This window comes from Loxodonta africana, chromosome 15 (genome assembly GCF_030014295.1).
Source record: "Loxodonta africana isolate mLoxAfr1 chromosome 15, mLoxAfr1.hap2, whole genome shotgun sequence".
NCBI lineage: Eukaryota > Metazoa > Chordata > Mammalia > Proboscidea > Elephantidae > Loxodonta > Loxodonta africana.
The window spans coordinates 18,092,927-18,117,261 of NC_087356.1; the positions used below are offsets into that span (position 1 = coordinate 18,092,927).

Consider the following 24,335-nt stretch of genomic DNA (forward strand, 5'->3'; position numbering starts at 1 on the left):
CAGCTACTTACATCTTGTGCAGAATGACGATGTCAAGACCATGGCAGAGCCTGAATAATCAAAGACAGGCTCTTAGTCTTTGTTCTTATGAATCAAGAGTCATCAAAAGCCGACTTGAAACAATATAGGCTTTCTGGGTAGCCTTTGACTAGTAAAATGAATACTATAAAGATTAAACATATTCATTCATTTATAGGTATTTTATTTAGTGTTATAAATGCTAAGCTCTGTAGTAATAATAATGATTGCAAGGGTAATAATAACCAACATTTATTGAGCGCTTACAACGTGCCAGAACTGTTCTGAGATCTTTGAATTACTCTGGCAACAGGGCTGATAACAGATAGGAGAAAGTCAAGGGTAAAAGCAGAAGGCCAGTTAGGAGGCTACTGCAGAAGTCCAGACGTGAGATGATGGTGGTGATAGCTGAGAAGGTAGAAAGCATGCTGCTAACTTACCGATGCCCAGACCAGAAAGGCCTCTCTCAGCCACCAAGTAGTCCACACCAGAGCAGCTGTTCAATTCACTACCACAGGGCTGGAAATGGAAGGAGAATTTTTGTTTATAAAGCTCCTACTCTATGACCAGTACCGTGTTGTACAATAATAGGGAGGGCAGTGGTAATTCACTGGCAGAATTCTCACCTTCCACGTGGGAGACTCGCGTTCAATTGCTGGCCGATACACCTCAAGCGCAGCCACCACTCATCTTTTAGCGGGGGCTCGCGTGTTGCTATGATTCTGAATAGTTTTCATGGGAGGTTCCATGTTAAGATGGACTAGGAAGAAAGGCCTGGTGACCTACTTTTGAAAATCAGCTAAACAAAAAGCCTATGAATTACAATGGTCCGATCCTATTGTGCATGGGGTTCCCATGAGATGGAGTTGACTTGATGGCAGTTAACAGCAATAATAATAGCCACGTATTTTTGAGTGCCTTAGGACCTCTTGGAAACCCTGGTGGTGTAGTGGTTAAGTGCTACGGCTGCTAACCAAAGGGTTGGCAGTTTGAATCTGCCAGGCGCTCCTTGGAAACTCTATGGGGCAGTTCTACTCTGTCCTGTAGGGTCTATGAGTTGGAATCGACTTGACGGCACTGGGTTTGGTTTTTTTTTTTTTTTTTTGGCATGACCTCTTACAAAGCTATACAACTAACAGAAGAAAATACAGAAAATCTTTGTGACTTTGGGATGGGAAAGGACAACTTAAATCAGACTCAAAAAGTATAAACTGTAAGATAACATTTTGACAGATTTGACTGTGCCCAAGTTGAAGGTTTTTGTTCAACGAAGGCCATCATAGACAAACTTCTGCAGGTAGAGGACAGACTGGAAGAAAATATTTAGAAGCTATTTCAAACCACATTGTGGTATATACATATCACAAACACCCAGAAATTTATTTAAAAAAAAAACGCAGGCATATGTTCAATAAAACAAATTATTAATCTTATATGTTGTTATTTGCATGTGAATTTTATGCCTTTGACCACTATCGACTAGATTTACCCTTGGAGCTATTTTCTTGAGAATGGAAGTGAACGTCTGGTTTGTCACATTCTCTCTCCCTCTGGCTGGCAGCTGGGTTTGGCCAGTGGGGAGCCCTTGGGGAGTGAGAAGAGAGAAGTCAACGTATTCATTCCCCTGGCTTTTTCTCAGGAGGTTGCCTCTGGCTGGCTGTGTCCTTTGAGTAAAAGTCACTGCTTCTCTCAAGGTAGTCTGCTCCAATGACTCTCCCTTTCCAGGTTCTAATAACCCGCCTGCCTCTTGGCCCTTAGAGCCTACAGGTGTTGATTGCTCCGTGGCTTCTAACCCCAAGTTCCTAGAACATACCTTGTGATTCCATCACACATTCCCCATCCACCCCTCATTTCCCTTGTAAATAGTTCCTTTGAAAATAAACCCTCCTCAAATTATCTTTATATGAGTGTTCCATCTGTTTCCTGTTGAGACCCTGACTGAACAAAAATCAATCAAAAGTCAGAGCGCATAGCAACACTTGAGGCTTAAAAAATCCGGAGGTCTATCCTTTTCTCAGACTAACTCACCTCGTGAAAGTCACTCGTAAAATCATTTCCCCACGACCACAACTACTACAGATAAAACTACCAGTTGTAAAGTTGATTTCAGCTCATGGGAACCTCCCTGTGTGCAGAGTACAACTGCTCCATAGGGTTTTCATGGCTGTGACCTTTCGGAAGCAGACCTCCAGGCCTTTCTTCCTGATGCCACCTGCTCCTTTTGGTTAGTAGCCTAGGACTTAACTCTTTGGGTCACCCAGAGACTCCTCTATAACCCCACCTGTTGCTGCTGACTTCAACTCAGAGCGACCCCATAGGACAGAGTAGAACTGCCCCCGTAGGGTTTCCTAGGCTGAAATCTTTATGGGAGTGTTGTGCAGGGGTGTAAAAAGGTATGGTAGGTAGGGCATGTGCCCCCGGTGCCTCTTGAAGAGGGACGCTAATGAGCAGTTTCTACTGGCCATCACCAGAGATCATTCAGCAATTTAAAACTAAAGGCCATAGGCGCTATCTTCTGTAGCTAGACTGCCATGTTCCCTTGAGGAGGGCCACTAACGAGCAGTTTCCATTGGCCATTGCCAGCTTCCATTGCCAGATATCATTCAGCAATTTAAAACTAATTGCCGTGGGCTCTATTTTCCACAGATAGACAGGAGCATCTTTCTCCCACGGAGTGGCTGGTGGGTTTGAAACACTGACCTTTGGGTTAAACCAGAGTTGTACTCAAGGTTCAGAAAAGCCAGAGTTGGTACTTCCAGCCTCCCCGACGCACCTCTGTCTTCTCTTTTCAGGGCTCTCTCGTCGCCAATTTCTCCACCTGGGAGGAACAGGGGTCTTCATGAATTTGCCTAATATATTTCCAGGAATATATGCATTTTAAAAGAGGATTCCCGGATAAAAAAAATGAACCTCGAATAGCGGAGACATCAGACCCTGTAACACCTCATCTATTCTAAGAGGAGACCCCGTTTCCCCCCACCTTTGTTCTAAAGCACGTCACCCAGAGCAGAGTTTTAAAGCCCCTGCTTTGGTGTTTGTGCAACTGTTCAGAACTTTCCCACGTATCAGTTATTTAAATTTCTTAGCACACATCAAGGGACAGCTTCGTTTTTCAGTCTCAAAAATACAAGAAATACCTAAAGGCAGTTGGTGGTTGTTTGATAGTGTGCCTGAAAGATCGTTAATGGTGCCCCGCTTTTCACCGCTTGCCTCTGATCAGCCCGGCCCCCTCAGCCTCATTTAAAACGAAAGAAATCAAGTAAACAAGCTTGAGCAATCAAGGGGCCTGAAAACCGCGGATGATCCACAGCAGGTAAAGCACACAAACACGCATGCAGATTGTTCAAATTTTATACCTGGCAAGTGAGGTCGACGATTCATGCTTTGATCTGACTTGATTATTTGATAAAGCTTCATTTCTGCGGCATTGATGTAGATTCTAGGCCCATCTTTCAGCCAAGTTTCTCGCCAGAAAGCCCCATTGATTATATGATTCCTTTGTATAGAAACTGGCAGGATTGCATGATTTTTTCTCAATGGTGAGTTAGTAAAATGGTATCCATTTAGTGCTTGTTGAGTTGAAAAAAAAAAAATATTACCTTGCTCGCTTTTCCCCTCTGCTCGAAATTGGTTTCAGTCTACAGATATCTATTGAGTGCTTACTATGTGCCAGTCAGTTGCCATTGAGTTGACTCTGACTCATGGCACCCTCATGGGTATCAGAATAGAATTATGCTCCATAGGGTTTTCAATGGCTGATTTTTCAGAAGTAGATTGCCAGGCCTTTCTTCTGAGGCACCCCCCTCTGAGGGGATTAGAACCTCCGACCTTTCAGTTAGCAGCCCAACACATTAGCCATTTATACTACCCAGGTACACCAAGTGAGGGGAAGGTTGGCAATAAACGTGTAAACCCACAAACACACAATATACTTTTCAGGAACTAAGGGCTAGGAAGGGTAATAGAGTAATACGATAAATGGTACCTGAGCCCTGATAGTGCAGTGGTTAAGAGCTTGATTGCTAACCAAAAGGCCTGCAGTTCGAATCCACCAGCTACTCCTTGGAAACCCTATGGGGCAATTCTACTCTGTCATCTAGGGTTGCTATGAGTCGGAATCGACTCGCTGGCAATAAGTTTGGGTTTTTGGGGGGTGTAGTGTGGCTGCTTAGAAAGGCTGGTGACATCTGATTTGAGACCAGAAGGCTGAGAAGGAGGCAGTAGTGTGACAGGCTGAGGAAGAGCTCTCTAAGCAGAGAAACGGTACATGCAAAGGGCCTGGGGTAGAAATGAATCTGGTGTGTTTGAGGGCAGAAAGAAAGGCAGTGCAGCTGGAACAGGGTAAGATGGAAGACTTAGAAGGAAATAAGACAAGGCTAAAGAGGAAGGCAAAGCCAGGTCAAAGAATGATGGGAAGCTATGGGAAGATCCAAAGCCAGGAAGCAGGGAAGTGATATGATTTAATTTATATTTCAAAAGATAATTATGTCTGCTTAGTGTTAATGGACTGTAGGAAGCCAAGCAGAGTTGAGGGGACCAGGGACGAGGCTGTGGCAGAAGTCCAGGGGATGCATTGGTAGCTTGGCCTAGGATTTCAGAGCAAGGCTGCTGCCCATACAGTGCCTTTATGAAAATTAGAACAATGCTCCCCTTCACTTTGGTGGCCCTGAATAGCAGGTGGATTTAAACGCAGGATATGAAGAAACGGGAGGAATCCAGAATGACTCAGGTTTGTGCCTGAATAATTGGGTGCATAGTGGTACAATCAGTAGTTCTGTTTTGCCTAGACTAGGTTCTGTCTGAGGACCATGAAGTTTTCACATGCAGTGGGTGTACCCAAGTCACAACGTGAAAACTCAATATCATTCACCACACTGACGCTGGCTTCTCTTCAGCTGGCACTGGAAACCTTACGCTGATGTAATGGAGATAACATTTGTGAGATATTAAGCCAACATATTTTCGTTCCCAGCCAACCCTCATTGTCCACGTGGCTCCCCCACCTATTGAGTCAATGGCATGCATTGAGTCACTGGGGGGAAAAAAAGAATAAAACTCAGCCTAGAATGGGTAAGTCATTGGCTAGAGTTTCAAAATAGAACTTGAAAAATTCATAGCAAGACAATAGTGTGAAAGCAAGTACTTTTGATTAGCAAAAGCTAGACTTGCTAAAAGAAAAAAATGTATTTATAAGCTAATGAGGCAGAGCTTGGAGGACTGCCCCTGAACAGATCATAGATAGAGTGGGGAAGAACACAGGATATGACGTCAGAGCTGTTTTCCCATGACTGAAAAAGGAGGTGAAGTTTAAGCAGCAGGCTGTAAGTGAGGAGATTCAGAGGGTCTGAGCACAGGATCATCCCAGATGAGTGGACGGGGAGTCCTAAAGCAGAAGATACGTTTGCCCTTCTTTCCATTTGGGACTGGGGCAACTACAGAGAAGGGAGCCTGCTGTGGAGTTAAAGAGAAACCTTGAGCTGGTCCTTCAGCTCCCCCTGGTGTGTACAAGGTGTGTGAGAGAACCAGTGGGGACCGAGGAAAGCTGACAGGATGAAGGCTGGCTGGAAGAGGACTGGGCTTGGGCCAAGAAATTCAGGGCTTGTGATCTTCGCCACTGAGGGCTATGGCAGGGACAGTGGCTGTATGTCTTGTGTGTATTGTTACAGAATGACGAAAATTCAGCTTGATGTACCTCTGCCTGTAATAAGAATGGGGAAGGAAGGGAGAGAGAAGACAGGAGAGGACAGGAAAGGGGAGAAGAGGAAAAGGACATGGAAAGATGAGAAGGAAGAACAGGAGAAGGACTGAGTCTGTCAACAGGTGTTGCCTCCAGGGAGGGGGATGGGGTAGTTGTTGGGGGACAAAGGAAGGAAGACATTTTTCATTGTACACCTTTTGAGTTTGTATCACATACATGTGTCAACTATTCAAAAAAACAAAATGGAAAAAAAGGTTTCCTGAAATAAAAGCAATGCAGATGTACCCAAATCTGACATTCAATGCTTGACAGTTAACATCAGATACTTTTCACCTCACCAGGAATCTTTGAGCCACTTCATCCTCCTCAGTGCACCTGGTGGCTATTCTTTTCACTTGGGCTAATGTCATTTTTATAAATAAGCTGTCTTCCCTGCCCAGGGAGCCCATGCCCCATCTGTGTTTTATACCCTAAACACAGCACGGCACATTCTGTCAATGTGCCATCCCTGCGACAGGGGAAAACAATCCTACTGACCCAGTCGGTTTTGCCTGTGGTCCTGGACTGAAGCACAGGAAGGACTGATGGGGAGTATTTGTGTCCACTGGGGTTATTGCCATCATGTGGCAATGGGGAAGCTGTGGAAAGAACTTGAGCACTGGAGTCAAACTCTCTAGGGTTTACCTCCACCAGCTACTAGCTTTGGATCCTTGGGTGAGTCTTGGGCTTCTTTCTCTACACTTTGAAATTAATACCAACCTCGCTGGGTTATTTCAAAGATTAAATAAGAACGTTGGTAAAAAGTACCTAGCCTAATGCTGAAACTGTTCTGATTACCCCCAACCCCAGTCCAAGAGAACAGAGACTAACTTTTATAAAATCGTGCACCCAAGCTCACCATACCTCTTCTGGGTTTTCCTCAGTTGCTACCCAAGGTGTAAGCCTCTCCACTCATCTATGGTATGCCTTCCTTTCATCTGCATGCTTCTCAATATGTTCACTCCCTTGACCCAACCTCCCTCTGCTCTGCACATTTATTAATTAGTATGTTTTCGCTCACAAGTAACTGGAATCTCAAGTCTAACTGGTTTAAACATTAAGGGAATTTATTGGCTCAAGTAACTGAAAACTCAGCAGTAGAGAGGTCATTGGGGTTGGTTGCTCTGGAAGATCAGTTACCAAGGACACTGTTTCTTTCTGTCTCTCCTCCCCTTGTCAGCTTCTTTCAGTGTCAGCTTCTTTCCAGGGCTGGCTCACCTAGTAGTTACAGATTTGGTACCAATGGCAATTGGGCCTACATACTTCCTCATTACGTCCAGAGAGACTGAGAAGGAGTGAGCCTTCAATCATCAAACAAAAATCCTGTCCTTCCATTCATCGGAAAAGACTGAGCCAATCATGGTGACTAGGGGGAATGCCATGTGCTGATTTGCTTAGCCCTGGATTGTTGCTCACCCTTGAGCCAATCGCTAGGGAGGCGGGACTTGTTGTTGTTGTTCTTATTAGGTGTCCTCAAGTCAGTATCCATGTATAGTGACCCCATGTACAACAGAAAGAAACAGTGCCTGGTCCTGCACCAACCTCACAATTGTCGCTGTGTTTGAGCCCATTGTTGCAGCCACTGTGTCACTCCATCTCATTAAGGGTCTTTCTCTCTTTCACTGACCCTCTACTTTAGAAAGCATGATGTCCTTCTCCAGGGACTTGTCCCTCCTGATAACATGTCTGTGGTGGTTAAGGTTGTGTGTTGTCTTAGTCATCTAGTGCAGCTATAACAGAAATACCACAAGTGGATGGTTTCAACAAAGAGAAATTTATTCTCTCACAGTCCATTAGGTTAGAAGTCCGAATTCAGGGTGCCAGCTCCAGGGGAAGGGTTTTTCTGTCAGCTCTGGAGGAAGGTCCTTGTCATCAGTCTACCCTTGGTCTAGAAGCATCTCAGTGCAGGAACTTCAGGTCCAAAGGACACGCTCTGCTCCCGGCACTGCCTTCTTGGTGGTATGAGGTCCCCAACTCTCCGCTTACTTTCCTTTCCTTTTACCTCTTAAGAGATAAAAGGTGGTGCAGACCACACCCCAGGAAAACTCCCTTTATATTGGATCAGGGATGTGACCTGGTAAGGGTGTTACAATCCCACCCTAATCCTCTTTAACATAAAATTACAATCACAAAATGGAGGACAGCCACAGAATACTGGGAATCATGATCTAACCAAGTTAATACACGCGACATAATTCAATCCATGACGTGTCAACTTTTCTGGGTGATATTTTTCAATGGTTTGGCAGTTATGTAATGATATAATTTGGAAGCTGTGTAATGTAGTTATCCTCCATTTTGTGATACAATGTAATCACCTCCATTATGTGATCTGATGTGATCAGCCAATCAGCTGTAAGGGGAGTTTCCTTAGGAGTGTGACCTGCATCCAATATATATGGATGTTCTGGCAAAGCTCACTGGCTTTTACTTGCTCTGGGTCCTGCATTTGGATAGTCTTCATCTAACCTCGGGTTCTTGGGACTTAAGCCAGTGGCTTGCCGTATTGCCTGCCGATGCTGGAATTTATCAGCCTCTGCAGCCTGTGAGCCAGCAGCCTGCCATCTTACCTGCTGATCTTGGATTTGTCTACCCCTGCAGCTACATGAGTCAGGAGAAGCCTCCAGCCTGATGCCTGACCCATGGACTTGGAATTTACCAGCCTTGACAACCGTGTGAGCCATTTCCTTGAGATAAATCTCTCTATATATATGCTTCGTTGGTTTTGCTGCTCTAGAGAACCCAGCCTAAGACAATGTCCAAAGTAAGTGAGACTAAGTCTCACCATCTTCAATTCTAAGGAGCATTCTGGCTATACTTCTTCCAGGACAGATTTATTCATTCTTCCAGCATTCCATGGTATATTCAGTATTCTTTGTCCATGCCATAATTCAAATATATCAATTCTTTTTCAGTTTTCCTTATTTATTATCCAGCTTTCGTGTGTATATGAGGCAACTGAAAATACCATGGCTTGGGTCAGGTGCACCCAGATCTTTTGTAGCAGATTTGCCCAATGCAATCCAGCATTTGATTTCTTGACTGCTGCTTCCATGGGCATTGATTGTGGATCCAAGTAAAATGAAATCCTTGACAGCTTCAGTCTTTTCTCCATTTATCATGATGTTGCTTACCGGTCCAGTAGTGAGGATTTTTGCTTTCTTTATGTTGAAGTGTCATCCATACTGAAGGCTGTTGTCTTTGATCTTCATCAGTAAGTGTTTCAAGTCCTCTTTGCTTTTAGTAAGCAAAGTTTTGCCATCTGCATATCACAGGTTGTTAATGAGTCTTCCTCCAATCCTGATGCTCCGTTCTTCTTCATATAGTCCAATTTCATGGATTATTTGCTCAGCATACAGATTGGATAAATATGGTGAAAGGATACAACCCTGATGTACACATTTCCTGACTTTAAACCACACAGTATCCCCTTGTTCTGTTCAAACAACTGCCTCTTGGTCTATGTACAGGCCCTGCATGAACACAATTAAGAGTTCTGGAATTCACGTTCTTCACAATGTTATCCATAATTTGTTATGATACACACAGTTGAATGCCTTTGCATAGTCAATAAAGCGCAGGTAAACATCTTTCTGGTATTCTCTGCTTTCAGCCAAGAGTCATCTGACCTCAGCAATGATAGCCCTCATTCTGTGTTCTCTTCTGAATCTGACTTGAATGTCTGGCAGTTCCCTGTCCATGTACTGCTGCAAATGCTTTGAATGATCTTCAGCAAAATTTTACTTGCATGTGATATTAATGATATCGCTAGATAATTTCCACATTCTGTTAGATCACCTTTCTTTGGAATGGGCGTGTATATGGATCTCTTCCGGTCGGTTGGCCAGGTAGTTGTCTTCCAAATTTCTTGGCTTCCAGCATTGCATCAGTTTGTTGAAACATCTCAACTAGTATCCCATCAATTTCTGGAGCCTTGTTTTCAGTCAACACATTCAGTGCAGCTTGGACTTTCTCCCTCAGTACCATTGGTTCTTGATCATATGCTAACTCCTGAAATGGTTGAATGTCGACCAATTCTTCTTGGTTCAGTTACTACCATGATTAATTTAGACCAGTTATTCTCAGGTAGGAGTAATACTGCCCCCTTAGGAGTACCTGGAAATGTTGCCATGACTGGGAGTGTCACTGGCATTTAGTGAGGGCTGAGATGTTAATGTCCTGCAGTGCACAGGACAGTCTTGTGCAATGAAGAATCGGCCTGCCCAAAATGCCAGTAGTGCCTCTGCAAAGAAGCAATAGCTTAGACCATCACGAACACCCCTGAAGGTGGGGGCTCAGTTTCCCCTGAAGTACATAGGCCACATGTGGGCGGGATGGTTACCTGAATGAAAATAACCAAACACTCAGCTCCTTCCTAATCTTTATTGGCTCCCTCCTGTATTAAATCCCTACTCAGATCTATTACTTTAACTACACTTTTGACAATATAATTTATTTCCTAACATCATTATCATTCTCTTGTACGTACCTAGTGAAATCCTGGTAGTGACAGTGACTTTCAGCACCTCCCAAGGTCTGGGCTTCTCTTATATCTTGAAAATAAAGTATCTTGAAAATAGGACCTCAATAATTTAGCTGGGCACGTGGCCATATATAATAAAGACTATATTTGTCAGCCTCCCTTGCAGATAGATGTGCCATTGGACTCAAATGTGGTCCAATGGGCTATAAGTAAAAGTGGCATATGCCCTTCTCCTGGTCCTCAGTCATCTTACTGGCTAGAATACAAACAAGATGGATGGAGATGGAGAAACTACATTAGACCATGACATGGAAGTCAAATTTTGAGGAAGGCAAAGCAAGGAGCTAGAAAGAATCTGAATTCCTGACACCACAGATTTCTATTCCAGCATTATTCATCTACCTACACTTTTAGTTAAGAGAGCAATCAACTTTCTAGTTGAAGCAACTATTATTTGAGCTTTTCTGTCACTTGCAGCCCAACATAACTAATATAACAAAACTAGATTAATATATCGATAGTGTGGGTTCTAAATGCTAATGGTCAAATCACCTGACTAAGCAGTGCCAACGTAAAGTATGTTCTCCAACTTCAACTGGACCCTCAGTGCTGCCTGGTGGTTTCTTCAATTCTCTCAGTAGCCATTCCAAATTCTTTATCCTCCTCAAACTTTACGCTTCTCCTTCTTCCACTTCCCTCCTAGCAGTTGATCTCACTGCTTATTTCAAAGAAAAAAAAAATACAAGAAACTATTAGATAAGAACTTCCCCTCAACTGCCCATCTCTCCAGTTACTCTGTCTACACCCATTCATTTTTCTTTTCCTCCAGTTACAATAAAAATGTGTCTCTTCTCCTGCTTAAGTCAAATTCCTTCCCTGTGCTCTAGATCCTATTCCCTCTATCCAACTCAAGGACTCCTCTCTATATATCATCTTCCTTCCCCACTCTACTAGCTCTTTCCTTTTGAATGTCCTTGAGTCGTTCTCATCTGTGAAACAAAGGAAAAAAACAAACTTTCTTTCAACCCTGCATCCCGTTCTAGCTCTCTGTTTCTCTCTCTTCTTCTCACCCTCCCTTCTCTCCTCTTCATAGCCAAAGTGCTTGATTTTTCTGGGTTTCCACTTCTTCATTCCTTGGGATCTTTCAGACCTTTGGAGTATGGTGTCTCAGACCTATGGAGTATGATACTGTCAAGGTCACTGACACTTTCCTTGTTGTTAAATCCAATGAACATTTCTCAGCCCTCAACTTACTCCAGATATGGAGACCCTAAGACCATATGAGGTGCCTGGCCAGAGTTAGGGACGATAAGATAGAGTCTAGGCCTAGAATCCATTTTGTCTGGAAAACCTGTGGAACCAGAAAACTGAGCTGGCTAATAATTATAAAGAGTAAGGGCAGTTTTGCCTATTATCCTGTATCTAAGGGAATGTTTTCTTTGTAACCAAGTCAAGAATGAATGTTGTGAGTTTGTTTCCAAGGAGCCTTTATGTAACCTCTGTGTTTCCAGAAATCAGTGTCTGGCAAGTGTCCTGTAACCACCACCCTCCCCGCCCCCCCTAGTCACTGGATAGTAACTAATGGACAAAGCACGTATCACCAAGTGGTAGCTAGTCAACAAAAATTCTTTAAACCAATCATTGTAAAAATCACGTTTTACTTTGTCCCACCCTTGACTGACCTCAATCACTATAAACCAATCAAAATATTGAAGCCCCCATTCTTTATTTCAGACCTACAAAAATATCTTTGTAATTGTTGTTCCTTGGACTTTGTGGTTGCATTTTCACAGGCTATGGAGATTCCTGGTTTAAACTGCCTTAAACCTTTAATACACATCTTTATTTTAACTCAATTTAGACCACGAGTTTCTTTTCATGCTGCAACACTCCTTAGTAATTTAACACTGTAGACCGTCTCTCCTTAAAGCATTCTCCTCCGTTAGCTACCATGCCATTGATCTCTTCTGGTTTTCTGCATCTTTCTTTCCCTGACATCTCTTTCTCAGTCTTTGGTATGGGTTTCTTTTCTTCCACTCTTTTCCTTAAATGTTAATCTCCCTCAGGAGTCTGTCAAGGTCACAGCTTCCTGGGAGAGCTCATTCACCTGAAAGGACTTCAGACTGATGATACCTAAATCTATATCTCTAAGGCACATCTCTCTGGGATTTCAGACTCACATATCCAACTGCCAACACAATGGCATCATGGATATTTTATAGTAATCTGAAACTATACTCTTCCTCCTCTCTTCCCCTATAAACCTGCCCTGTGTTACTCCAGTAAAGTGAATGAACTACCATCCACCTAGCTGGTCAAGACGGACCCACGTTGTTGCTGTGGCTCCCCTTTTATTCCATCAGCCATGAAGTCCTGCCAATTATACTCTTGAATATGGCTCAGATCTAGCCACCTCTTTCTACTCCCACTGCTATTATTCATATGGCATTCCCATTATTTTTCAGTGGGACTATTCTACAACTTTCCAGCTAGGCTCCCTGCCTCCAGTCTTATACACCCTAGCCCATTCTCCATAATATAGCCAGAATGATCTTTTACAAGTATAAATCTGATCTTGTCATTCCCCAATTTACTAACGCCGTTTAGATAAAGCTCAACACATAACCTGGCTTATAAAAGCCCTGTCTGATGTATCCTCTCTTTGGTGTCTTCCCTTGCCATTCCCCTCCTTTAATTCTCTGCTCAATTTGAGTACCTCAGATATGCTGTACTCTCTGTTGATGCTGAGCCTCTGCACAAGCTAGGCCCTCTGCTGGGAATTCTTTTCCTAATGTCCCCATCTGCCAGCCTGCTCCCATCCTTGGCTAACTCCCCTTTCCTTCAGGTCCCTGATTGATGTCACTTCCATCTAGACAGCCTTCTCTGACCTCCCAAGTCTGCGTCAGTGCCCCTCCTGTGTGCTCTCAAACTATTTTTACTTCTGTCATAGCACTTGCCATGCCATACCGTAATTGCTTGTTTATTTACTTGCTTCCTTCTACTAGATTTTAAGCATTGTGAGAGTAGGGACCAGGCTTATTCAACTCTTCTTTACATCTTCAGTGCCTGTCACTTAGTAGATGCTCAATATATTTTTATCAAATAAAATGAATCCAAAGTAGGTAGTTGGTATTCAATACATTCTTCTCTCTCAAGTGGATAAACACGTCTGACTAGTCAGACAATTAAGAGGCGTTCAGTGTAGCAAAACATTCTCACAGTGAGAGAAAGGAAAGAATCCCTCTCTCCAAGCCTCTTTATTTAATGTTTAAAAAAAAAAATCACTAAGTTTAACAGAATACTGTAAATTGTGATGCTCATGCCGAGAAAAAGATCAATTTAAAATCAGACAATTTAAGTTGTCAACAGGTCTCCTCTGAGGTTTCCACAGGTTGAGGAGGAGAAAGGCAGATCACACTGTCAGCAAAGATCCTCATTACTCTCCTAACTCCACTCAAGAGTGGAGGTCCTCTCTCTTATCCTGTGATATCAAGGTTGCTAGGAAATTAAAAGTAGCTCTTCAACACATAAGGATGAAGGGTCCAGTCCTAATCTACTCAAATATTCAATGAATATTTAACTGAAGGCTGACTATATGCAAGAAATTCTGTTTTTCACAATCTCCTCAGGTTTTCTGAAAGGTCAAATCTTTGTCTCCTGCAAGTATTTTACTCTGTTGCACAGAGCTCCCTCCAAGAGGGGCATAGGGGACCCTTGCCCTATTGTCAAAGGACCTTTAGCCTTTAAGAAGCAGAATCAAATCAGATAGTTCCAGTCACAGTCATATAGTTCCAAATGACATCACGAATTTAAGACCCCAAAATAATCTTGCTGTTTGCTGTTTCTCTTATCATATCGATCATGATGTGTTGCACTGCACACACTTGCCTACCGGTTCATTCCAGTCTATATTGATCACTGGTACACATTTGACAGACTGCCAACATAAGAATAGCTTTTCTCCATGAGAAGATCATTGGCCCAGAATAGGGATTAACGTTTAGATTTATTAATGAACCAACCACACTACCTCCAGATCCACTTGAAAGGGAACTGATCCCTTGGAATCCCACAAAAACATGGCATTATCTTATTGGCACCATAGACGTTTAGTTTGCTTAGGCACAGCACCAGAAAACCCAAGCAAATGCAGGCATTTCAGAAATGCTGTGTTAGCTGGAAATGAACCATGCAAACGAGCAAATGAAAGGACTTAAGAACCAATGTGTTCTTTCCAGGCAGAAGATGATGTTGTCACTGCATAAAGTTCCATTTTGTTTAATTATTCCTTAGCTCTCTAAATAAATAAAGACTTCTATCACCTTTCCACATAAAGAGAAACTTTAAAGAAACAAAGTCACATAATAGGTTTTCTGAAAATGTTCTCACTCAGCTGGGTGCGAGCTTCTTGTTTGTGTGGAAATCTTCTCCAGGAAATGCTGGGTTAGCAGGCAAATAAACAAGCAATTACAATGTGGTATAACAGAAGTACAGGTTTACTTATAGATCAGACCAAGAGCATTTGGGAACCCAAAGTGTCAGCTGCAATAAGCAACAATAATGACAAAAGTCAAATTAGTGGTCTCGAAGTAAAAATGTCGATTGCTATTTTGTCAATTCTTTCTTCCATATCTCTGCCATTTTACACACACTTTGTTGGTAAGCAGGCTTAATTCATCATAATGAAGGCAGGCATGGAAAGGTTAAGATTAACTTTCTATGTAAATTCCCATTACCACAAAACATTTTTGCAGATTGAGATGTTCAAACTGGTGTTGATGACCACTGCTCCACTGCTCCATGTCACAGGTCTACATATAATTAAATTTCAATACAATTAGAGACAGTCCTTGGAATTTGACACATTGAATCACTGCGCTGTCCCCAGACTATACCCTTTTAGAGTTTTTCAGCTGTGAATAATTTGGGTTGTCCTTTCCATTAGCCATTGAATGACAAAAAGGGCTTTGGCTGGAAGACAACTTTATAAGTAAGATGCTCTGCCTTTGTTGTATATCAAAGAGGCTACTGAACTCCCCAAGTGAAGAGGCTGTAGATTTATTAGTCTGGGACCATTCGCTGTTACCAAAGTTTAATTCCACACATAGGACCAGTACCAAAAGCCTAAGGAATTAAGATGAGGTAGAATTTTTTTTTTTTAGAATGAGTATAAATTCATTGATGCCAAAGGGTTGAATTATTTTGTTCCCATAAAATGGCAGGTAATAAGATTCATGACCACAGAGCCAAGGAGTTAAACATAAAAATATGTTATAAAATTACAGGAAATGCTGGCTTTAGTACAACTGAATCCTCTCAGAAGGGTAGACTGCTTATCTTGATCTTTTCTAACTCCCCTTATTCACTTAGTTTCTTGTTTATTTACAATGAATAAGTGCCCATTGTTACCTACCTTGACAAAGGAACATCTAAGGACTGGTATCTGAGGCCAGACTGGATTCAGGCTTGGACACATGCCTGGTCTGAAGAATTCCTTGTGTTTGTGAAACTCCACCCAGACAACATTTTCAATGGTGCTTTTGTATTTAAAGAGGAATTAAAACACTTTGGAAAATAAATATGGCCATATTTGAAGTCAGTAGCAGTAGCGAAGCCATAAAAGCACTTTCAACAAACTCTTGATTGTTAACTCTCAAACTTTAAAAATAGTATGCCATACTCCAAAGCAGTGAAATGTTTGTTTAATGCTTCTCTGCAAAAGGCGCTATCCCAAGAGTGGTATCATTGACTTTCATTTCATCACATGACAAGTACCATTTAACAGTTGTATTATGTTACCTTTTATTATGTTACCTTTGCAACAAGATCACCAAATTTGCATAATACAATTGATTCAAGGATCTTTGCTATGGTTTTCTTTGAGTGAAATCAATAAAAAATAGAATCAACATCTGTATTCATGCACCCATGCCATATGACCAATGTAGAAGTGATACTGATTAACAAACTACAATTTACACACTCAAGTGAACACTGTTTATTTCAAATTTAGTCTTGAGAAGTTGTTATTGTTAGCTGCCATAGTTGATTTCAATTCATGGCGACCCCACGCATGCAGAGTAGAACTGCTTCATAGGGTTTCCCAGGCTGTGACCCTTCAGAAGCAGATCACCAGGCCTGTCTTCTGAGGTACCTCTGGGTAGGTTCGAACCCACATTTTGGCTAATGGTTGAGTGCTTAACTGTCTATGCCACTCAGGTGGCCTGAGAAGCTATAGTTATTTTAAAATTAAGAGCAGCTGTCTGCAATGTGTGTGTGTGTGGCTGAAAGAGAGAGACATCTGAGAAACTACCTGACTCTAGATGATCTGATTCCTTTCTATAATTTTCATACTTGGAAACTTGGAGAACTACTATGGCTTCCCTGGTGGGGGCAACAATAACATCTATAGCACCTGACCTGGTGCAAATTACTTTGGAAGTAATTATTTTAGGAGTCCTGCTATGTTACCACGACCCACCGTAATACCCCACCAGCTGCCACCTGAGCCTATCCTAGCCTCTTTGGGAGCTCCTAGCTATTAAAGATCTCTGATAGCCTATGGAAACGTCCCATTCTCTTGTCCCTTGACATCTGGCCCAATTCAACTCCTGCCTCTCCACCTAGGGATCTGACCCCCATAATTCAAGATTTAAACAACTTTATGGGACTTCGGGTTCAGGTTGCCATTATTAGTCCACTATACTGTGGGTTAAGAAAGATTTGAAGTTGTTTAGCAATACAGTAAGTTAGGATTTTTATGAAACATTACAATATCCATTGCAATGAACTCATTCTTGAAAGGTCATTTGACTAAGCGGCCAGTCGACAATTGAAGAGTGTCTGAATGTGTTGCATTTCTGCAGAGGTGTGGCATGCAGAACAATTGTCCTAACTTTTGAATGAATCGAAAAGTAAAATAAGGGCCTTGCTGTTTAGCGAGCGCTCATGTTTGCTGAACGATTTATGTGGCATTATCAAAGGGCAGTCAGTGAGACTACCGGACAACTCTGGATTCTCAATCCCTACCCTTGTCTTTCATTTCCAAGCTAGGCAGCTGTTCATTCAAATGAATTCTGAAACAGATCATTCCCAACATTTGGGAACCACTGTTTGTATGACAATGAAAGTTGGTTTTGACTCTGTTGACATTTTCCATTCAACATAAAAACTTTTAAAATGCAATATACTTACTTCTGCTTCAACAAACAAAACATGGGAATGGCACCAAGTCTTGGTGACTCAGCTCATGACAATCAAGGGCACTAGGATAGACACAGGGGACCTAGGTTGTAGGAAACATTTTGCCTGACTAGGCCTTAGTTTTCTCATCTGTAACTTGATCTAGTTTACATTCATTCCTTTATTAATACTTTATATATATATTTTTATATATATAATATAGGAATATGACATAGTAACAACTTTTAGACTTTCAAGATGGGTAGCTCCTTAATTTCCCTTTCAGTCTTGGCTGCCTTTTCTGCCTTTCCTGGCCAAAAATAGGTTCTCAAAAACATGAATATCGGAATGACATACTTTTTTGGCTATAATTGATATTTCTTCTCTTTAACACCAGTGAAACCTTTTTGTTATCTTCTGGCATTGCCCATTGGTTTCTTGTTGCCCTGTCAACCTTAGTTACTGCCACTTTTTGCTAGTATCTCCACCTATTCCCTTTTTGTTTTTCGGCCAATGAAAACACATTTTCTATCAAATAAACAGATTCTGTACCTTCCATTCTTTTGGCTATTTTTGCTAATCCTATTATTCAGAGGCTGTTTCGGTAACTTAAAGCCTCAGAGTTCTGTTTTCTACAATCATCTAAGAAATAAGTTTTTTAGCATTGCTATGTGGTATGGAAACCATGGTGGCGTAGTGGTTAAGCACTACGGCTGCTAAGAAAAAGGTCAACAGTTCGAATCCACCAGGCGCTCCTTGGAAACTCTATGGGGCAGTTCTACTCTGTCCTATAGGATCGCTATGAGTTGGAATTGACTTGACGGCAATGGGTTTTTTGGGTTTTGATGTGCTAAGCACTGTCACACTTCTTTATCAACTTGGGAAAGAATTTTTCCAACGTATGTTCCGTCATTAAAATGGGGAAGCAGCACAACATGGTGGCTGCATAAGCAGGTATGGAGACAGACTTCCGAGGCTCCAGTTCTGATCCCTCCAGTTACAAGTCATGTAAACCTCGGGCCAGTTACTCAGCATTGCTGTGCCTGGTTTCCACTAGAAAATGGAGATAACAGTTCCTATCTCACAGGGTTGTTTTGCACCTTAATACCAGTAACATGCTTAACATGGTGCGTTTAGAAGAATGGGTGACACACAGCAAACACTCAAGTATTAACTCTGAGGAATTTATTTTATGCTGCGGCTTGCCTTTGAGACACAAGGCTGGGCTTACAATTTCATGTCAACCTAAAGAAGCCAGCATCCCCATCACATCATCTCCACAAGGTTGGGACATGATACTTTACAATGATTGCTAGGAACTATTTTTACCTTATTTATTCCATTTTTGCTGACAAGTATTGTCAAATACAGGCAAATCTCCTTCAGGGAAGCTGGGTATTAACATCTGGACTTAGAAAAGAGGTTCAAGAATTCTTTGTTTTCCATAAGCATTAGAATATTAAAAATTAAAAAAAAAAAAAAAAAACCAACAAAACGTTGCCAAAAAGGATTTGAAGCAACAAAAATTTAAGATTCAATAAAACTTTTTTTAATGGCAAGTGCCAAGCAAAAAGGAGGAAGAAAAGCTGTATTTGAACACGTTGGCTAAAGGAAGTCACCGCAGTTGGAAAGGGAACTTTATTTCCTCAAAGGGCAGCCAAAGCAAAGAGGGAAATATGAGAGGCGTCTCAACTCTCAATTTCAATTAAAGGAAGTTCACCATCAATTAGGAGGATTATTTTATTTCTAAGCTACAATGGGGTATATGGAGAACACTGATCATAATGGCTGAGAAATTTGACAGCTGCTTTTATTTTTAAAAAGCAGAGACATCTTACTTTGGCAACTATCTTGTCTCACAGGAGTCTCAATTGTAAGTACAAGACTTGAGTTTGAGATTCTACGGGCGACCTCCCACCTCATAACCTGTTCCTTCCGTAATCTTGCCCACATCAGTCAATGGCAATTTCATCTTTCCAGTTGCTGAGGCCAGCTGAGCTGAGTCATCCTTGACTCCTCTCCTTCTTCACACCCCATATTTGATCTGCCAGCAAACACTGTCAGCTTAGCCTTCAAAACATATCCAGAATCTGATCACTACCCACTGCCTCCAGGACTACTGCCATCAATAGCCTTCTAACTGGCCTCCCTGCTCCCACTTCAGTCTATTTGGATCCTGTTAAAATATAAGTCAGATCATGTCACTCCCCTGCTCAAACCCTCCAAATGGCTCCCCATCTCTCCTAGAATAAAGGCCAAGGTTCTCACTGGCCCTCCGCTGTCTAGTTTCATCCGCATTCTCCACGTTACCTCTTCGACCTTACTCACTACTCTTCCACTTTTCATACCACTTAGCCACGCCGGCCCGTCTGCTCTTCTACAAACATTCCATGCAGCCTTCTACTTCAGGGCCTTGGCAATTGCTGTTCCCTCTGCCTGCAATGCTCTCCTAAGCAGCCGCTCCCTTCAGGTCTTTACTGAATTATCACCTTCACCACGAGGCCTTCCCAGGCACTATTGCCACCCGCTCCCTGCACATAGCATTTTGTAACACCCTTTCCTACTCTGTTTGAACCTCAGCATCGTGCACTAACATGTTGTGCCTATTATTTTTCTTGCTCATTTCTCTCTTCCCCACTAGACCACATGCCCCTTGAGACAGGGATTTTCTTCCCGACTAAATACACCTAATGTTTAGAACGGGGCCTGGTGCATAGTGGGTATTCAAATACCTGTTTTAAGAATGAGCAGAAAAATTTGAGAGCGTGGCATTAAAACAAACTTGGATTGGTTTTTTGCTGTAAGAGTAGTTCTGAAGTGAGGCTAGGGGGTAGGTAGAATAATATAGTTCACATGTAGTATTTCAGTGCTGATTTGCTAGAGGGTTAATGCTGAGAGCATGAGAGCATAAAGAGAAAGGAATGCATTACAGGTCTTTCAACCAGTAATCTCTAAAATTGGAGCAGCACAAGATGAGCCAGGGATGAGGGACAAAAGTGTTAGAATTATATTCATCTTATGAAGAATACTGGGTGTGTTTCCACTGGTACCCTCACTCAGACCGTGTCAGGTGGCCATGCATCACCCATGGCTCTTGCAGTTATCCTGAGGGTGAGTGGAATGGGAACACTAAAATGTTAGATGTAAGAATTTATTTACATTGTTAGTATTTATTCCTATCCTGCTTTGTATTCCATTGGGTGGTGCAAAAACGATTAAGTGCTTGGCTGCTAACCAAAAGGTCAGCACTTCGAGTCCACCCAGAGGCACCTTGGAAGAAAAGCGTGGTGTTCTATTGCAAAAAATCAGCCATTGAAAACCTTATGGAGCACAGTTCTACCCTACACATGGGGTGGCCATGAGTCAGAATTGACTTGACAGCAATTGGTTTTACCCTGCCTATGTCTACAGCCTAGGAACCCTATGAAAAAGTTCTACTCTGTCCTATAGGGTCACTATGAGTGGAATCGACTCGATGGCACCTAACAACAATATGTACTAGAAGACTCTTTTATTATGAAGGAAGCAAGCAGTTACAGCTTCAAGATAACGTGGTCATGGACTCCTAGTTCTGGGTTATCTGCCCTGTCTTGCCTCATGACCCTAAAATTTTAGATGCAGGGAAATTTAATTCCTTTGTTCAAATTAAGGAACATTTAAACATTAAGATCTTTTTGATAAAAGAGTTAAGCCATAAAAATTATCTTCCTTGAGATCGGTGCTTTTAGGGGACCAAAATTCAACCTTTTCTCCTGCTGGGCCAGCATAGTGACATTCCCTTAATACAACCAAATAAGCAAGTGTCCCTTCTGTTAGGCATTGGCAAAAGGGCAAATGTAATATTCAAAAAGCTTGAACAGAAAAACACCTGATTAATATTTAAATTGCCTGAGTTTTCAAAACTTGAATTTGATAGAAAATGAACCAGATTTTCCCCAGCTTGTAGGAAGAAATTCAGGCACCTTGGGAAGTGCGCGAACCTTTTACGGCACTACTTAGTCTAGTACGTAACGTACGAAGAGCCAATTCTCTAGCAGGACTTAGCTTAGAAAAGGCCTCAGCTCCCTAGCCACGAACAAAGTCCGTATATGACTAAGTTAAGAGATGCTTTCCCAAGAGAACCAGAGACTTTAAAGTGTTACATTAAATGCAAGTTCTTCATTTATTTCAATTGAATATTTTTGGAGTGTGGGGTAGATTTGTTGACAAGTTTTCACTTCTGGTTTCCCACTCTGGGTTATGCAAAAATGAACTCACAGAGGCAAATTCAAATATCTATTTTGAAAACTATTTACTTAGTTTGAATAAATTAATTGCAAATAAAAATTAGCTACAATATAGAGCCTGAATAGAAATGATTAGAACAAATACAACACGGGGCTGGATTTCCTTGCGTGAGTCACAAGGCATGTGACAATCTAGAAAATTTCAAAATCAATTAGATTTCTTTGAAAAAGGGGTAACAGCAGTTACTGATACATAACAACTAGTAAACTTATCATACAAGTTTCCTGACATGCATTTCCTGAGTGAACCCAAATGATCATTTTCATAAACAAGGAAATTCTGACAGTTGAAGTAAAAGAAAATAGCTCATGGCTTCTAAGCAACAAGGTGTTTTTTTTTTTAAACCAAAAGAAAATTCTGAAGAGCATTGTAATAGGATCAATTAAAGCTATGCTACCGCATACAGAAATTGGCTACTGTCAGCGAAGTATTCTACAACATTTCGAACTAAAGGAAAACAAATTAAAGGATTAAAAAAACGATTCTGCCTAATCTAAAAGTATATTGATTTCTACAAGTGTCACAGAAGGGTTTGATGTAGTGCAACTGTCTATGGTTTTCTTGTGGTGCATTAAAAAAAAAAAAAAAAGGTGGGGATGGAGGGAAAAGAGCCTTTCTCTTGCTTCTGAAAGCAAAGAACTTACTGGAATTAGAGAATAAACAGACCATGCAAGTTATGTCCCTTCACTCTGCTGTTACTGGTGTTCATTTGCCAGCCAAACGTCCACCTGAGTCACACTATGGCAACTCTCCTTGGGATTCACACCCACAGTTAAGGCAGGTCTGCTGGGTTAAAAAAGGGGCGGGGGGGGCACTGTTATCACTCAACCATATGTATCGATAGATTTCCTAATGCCCAGATAAGGCCAAATACAGAATAATTAATTAGGCATCTCTTTTTCTAAAAGCAAATCAAATCACTCTTCTTTGATGTGTCAATTTATGCTTTTTCTCATGGGAGTGATTTTTTTTTTCTAGAAACAGTGAACAGATGAACCACAGTTTTATCTACAAAATAAGCTTGCCAAATGTTGCTGATACTAAAAAGAGATTAGTAATCATGGGAGAAAAATAGATCATCTAGATTACATTACATATTCAAAGGAGCATATAAAATGTCTCTTAGCATTAAGTTTTTGTTATAGTACTACACTCAAGAGAAACACTAAGAAAAAAAAAAACCTTTCCTGATTATCTTCAACGTGGTTAAAAACAAACACATCTTACACAGCGGTAATTAATACGAATTTGGTTTTACCAAGTATCTAATCTACCAAATTCCGTATTTAGATGGGGTGGTGGTAGGGAGAGGCTCTCTTGCCCTTCTTAACCTTGCAAATCCTTGAGCTCCGTTCGCTAAACCACCATTCACATCAAGGATGTGACACCATCGCCATCGCACTACTCCATCTAGAACGTTCTAAGGTATTTTCTATAATAAAGATAAATAGAAAAGAAGTTAATATACATTTTGCTGTATTTTACAATGTTTGCAACAAACTGTAAACTAACATAGTTTGAACCAGCAGTACCCTCAGTTATACAAAACAAGTTTCCAAGACTGAGGATGGGTGATTCAAAACCACTGAAACGAAAGGCATCGAATTAGGCTATGTCTTTTTCTCCTTAAAATATATTTTCAAAACTCAGAATTCAGAAGTCTGGTACTTCCAGAAATTCCCCTACTGAGTTCCCCAGATTTTTGCTCAGAAATTGCTATTATTTCTTATAAACGTTTAGAAAAAAATTCTTCATCTTAATGCAAATGATCAGAGCAGAGAAACTGTAACGTGGACAACAGGCTGGAAATCCCAAATCTCTTAGCTTATACATTTATAATGTAGTCCTGAGGACAACTGTCTGTTAGTCTAGAGGTCCTTGGAAAATAAGTCTGATGTAGCCTTGTTCACCAGCCAGCTGATGTGCACAGAAGGGACAGGCTGCATGAAAAGTATGAGTACCATGAGGAAGCGGGATCTGGGACCAATAGGCAGTTGTCTTTTCTGAACACACATGCCCACATGGGCTAAATGCATGGGTTGGAGGGCCGGCGTCCACATAAAATCCAGCTTCACAGCCAAGCCACAGAGGGACATAAGGACCAACGGACCTACACATAGGACATTCACGATCTTTTCCATCACGTTCTTCTTTGTTTCCCCAGTTATGATAGCCATGTACATGGCCACAGTTTAGATATACCCAGGGTTGTTTTTCATCTACGACATCTTTCCTCTTCATACTAGGAAATGCTAGTGTGTTGAACCCCACAGGGCACTGAGGTCGGGCTGCATTGATCTCCTGTCTTAAAGCTTCTAAATGCTTCACGGTGGGAGTGTGGGAAAGGCCTTCTGCAGTACGCCACAGCAACGTCGCGCCACAGAGGTCAATTAATGAGCCATCTTCTAACTGATTGGTTTCAATATCCACCTAGAGGAGAAAAAAAAGAAAAATTCACTATAGTGTTTCGGATTTTTACAGAAGAGTTTTGGTTTTAAGTGCTGCTTACTCAAGAGACTGGATTTCCTATGACCATTACCAAATATTTAAGAAACTGATGGCAGCCATGAAAAAGGTAAGTTTGAGAATCAAGATTATAATGAGTGGTAACTTATCTCTTCTCAGCCT

The 24,335-nt window shown here is 41.6% G+C and overlaps 1 protein-coding gene across 3 annotated transcripts in view; it reads right to left on the reverse strand.

The window, feature by feature from the left end:
• Positions 1-22,273: 22,273 nt before the first annotated feature.
• The window catches only part of PELI1 (pellino E3 ubiquitin protein ligase 1), a 55,697-nt gene continuing 53,635 nt past the window's right edge, over positions 22,274-24,335 (reverse strand). For all 3 annotated transcript variants that reach the window (XM_023552692.2, XM_010593610.3, XM_003413635.4), the window contains one exon: positions 22,274-24,137. In XM_023552692.2, the coding sequence (XP_023408460.1) occupies positions 23,571-24,137 (567 nt within the window). In that variant the 3' untranslated portion in view covers positions 22,274-23,570. The remainder of the gene's footprint in view (positions 24,138-24,335) is intronic.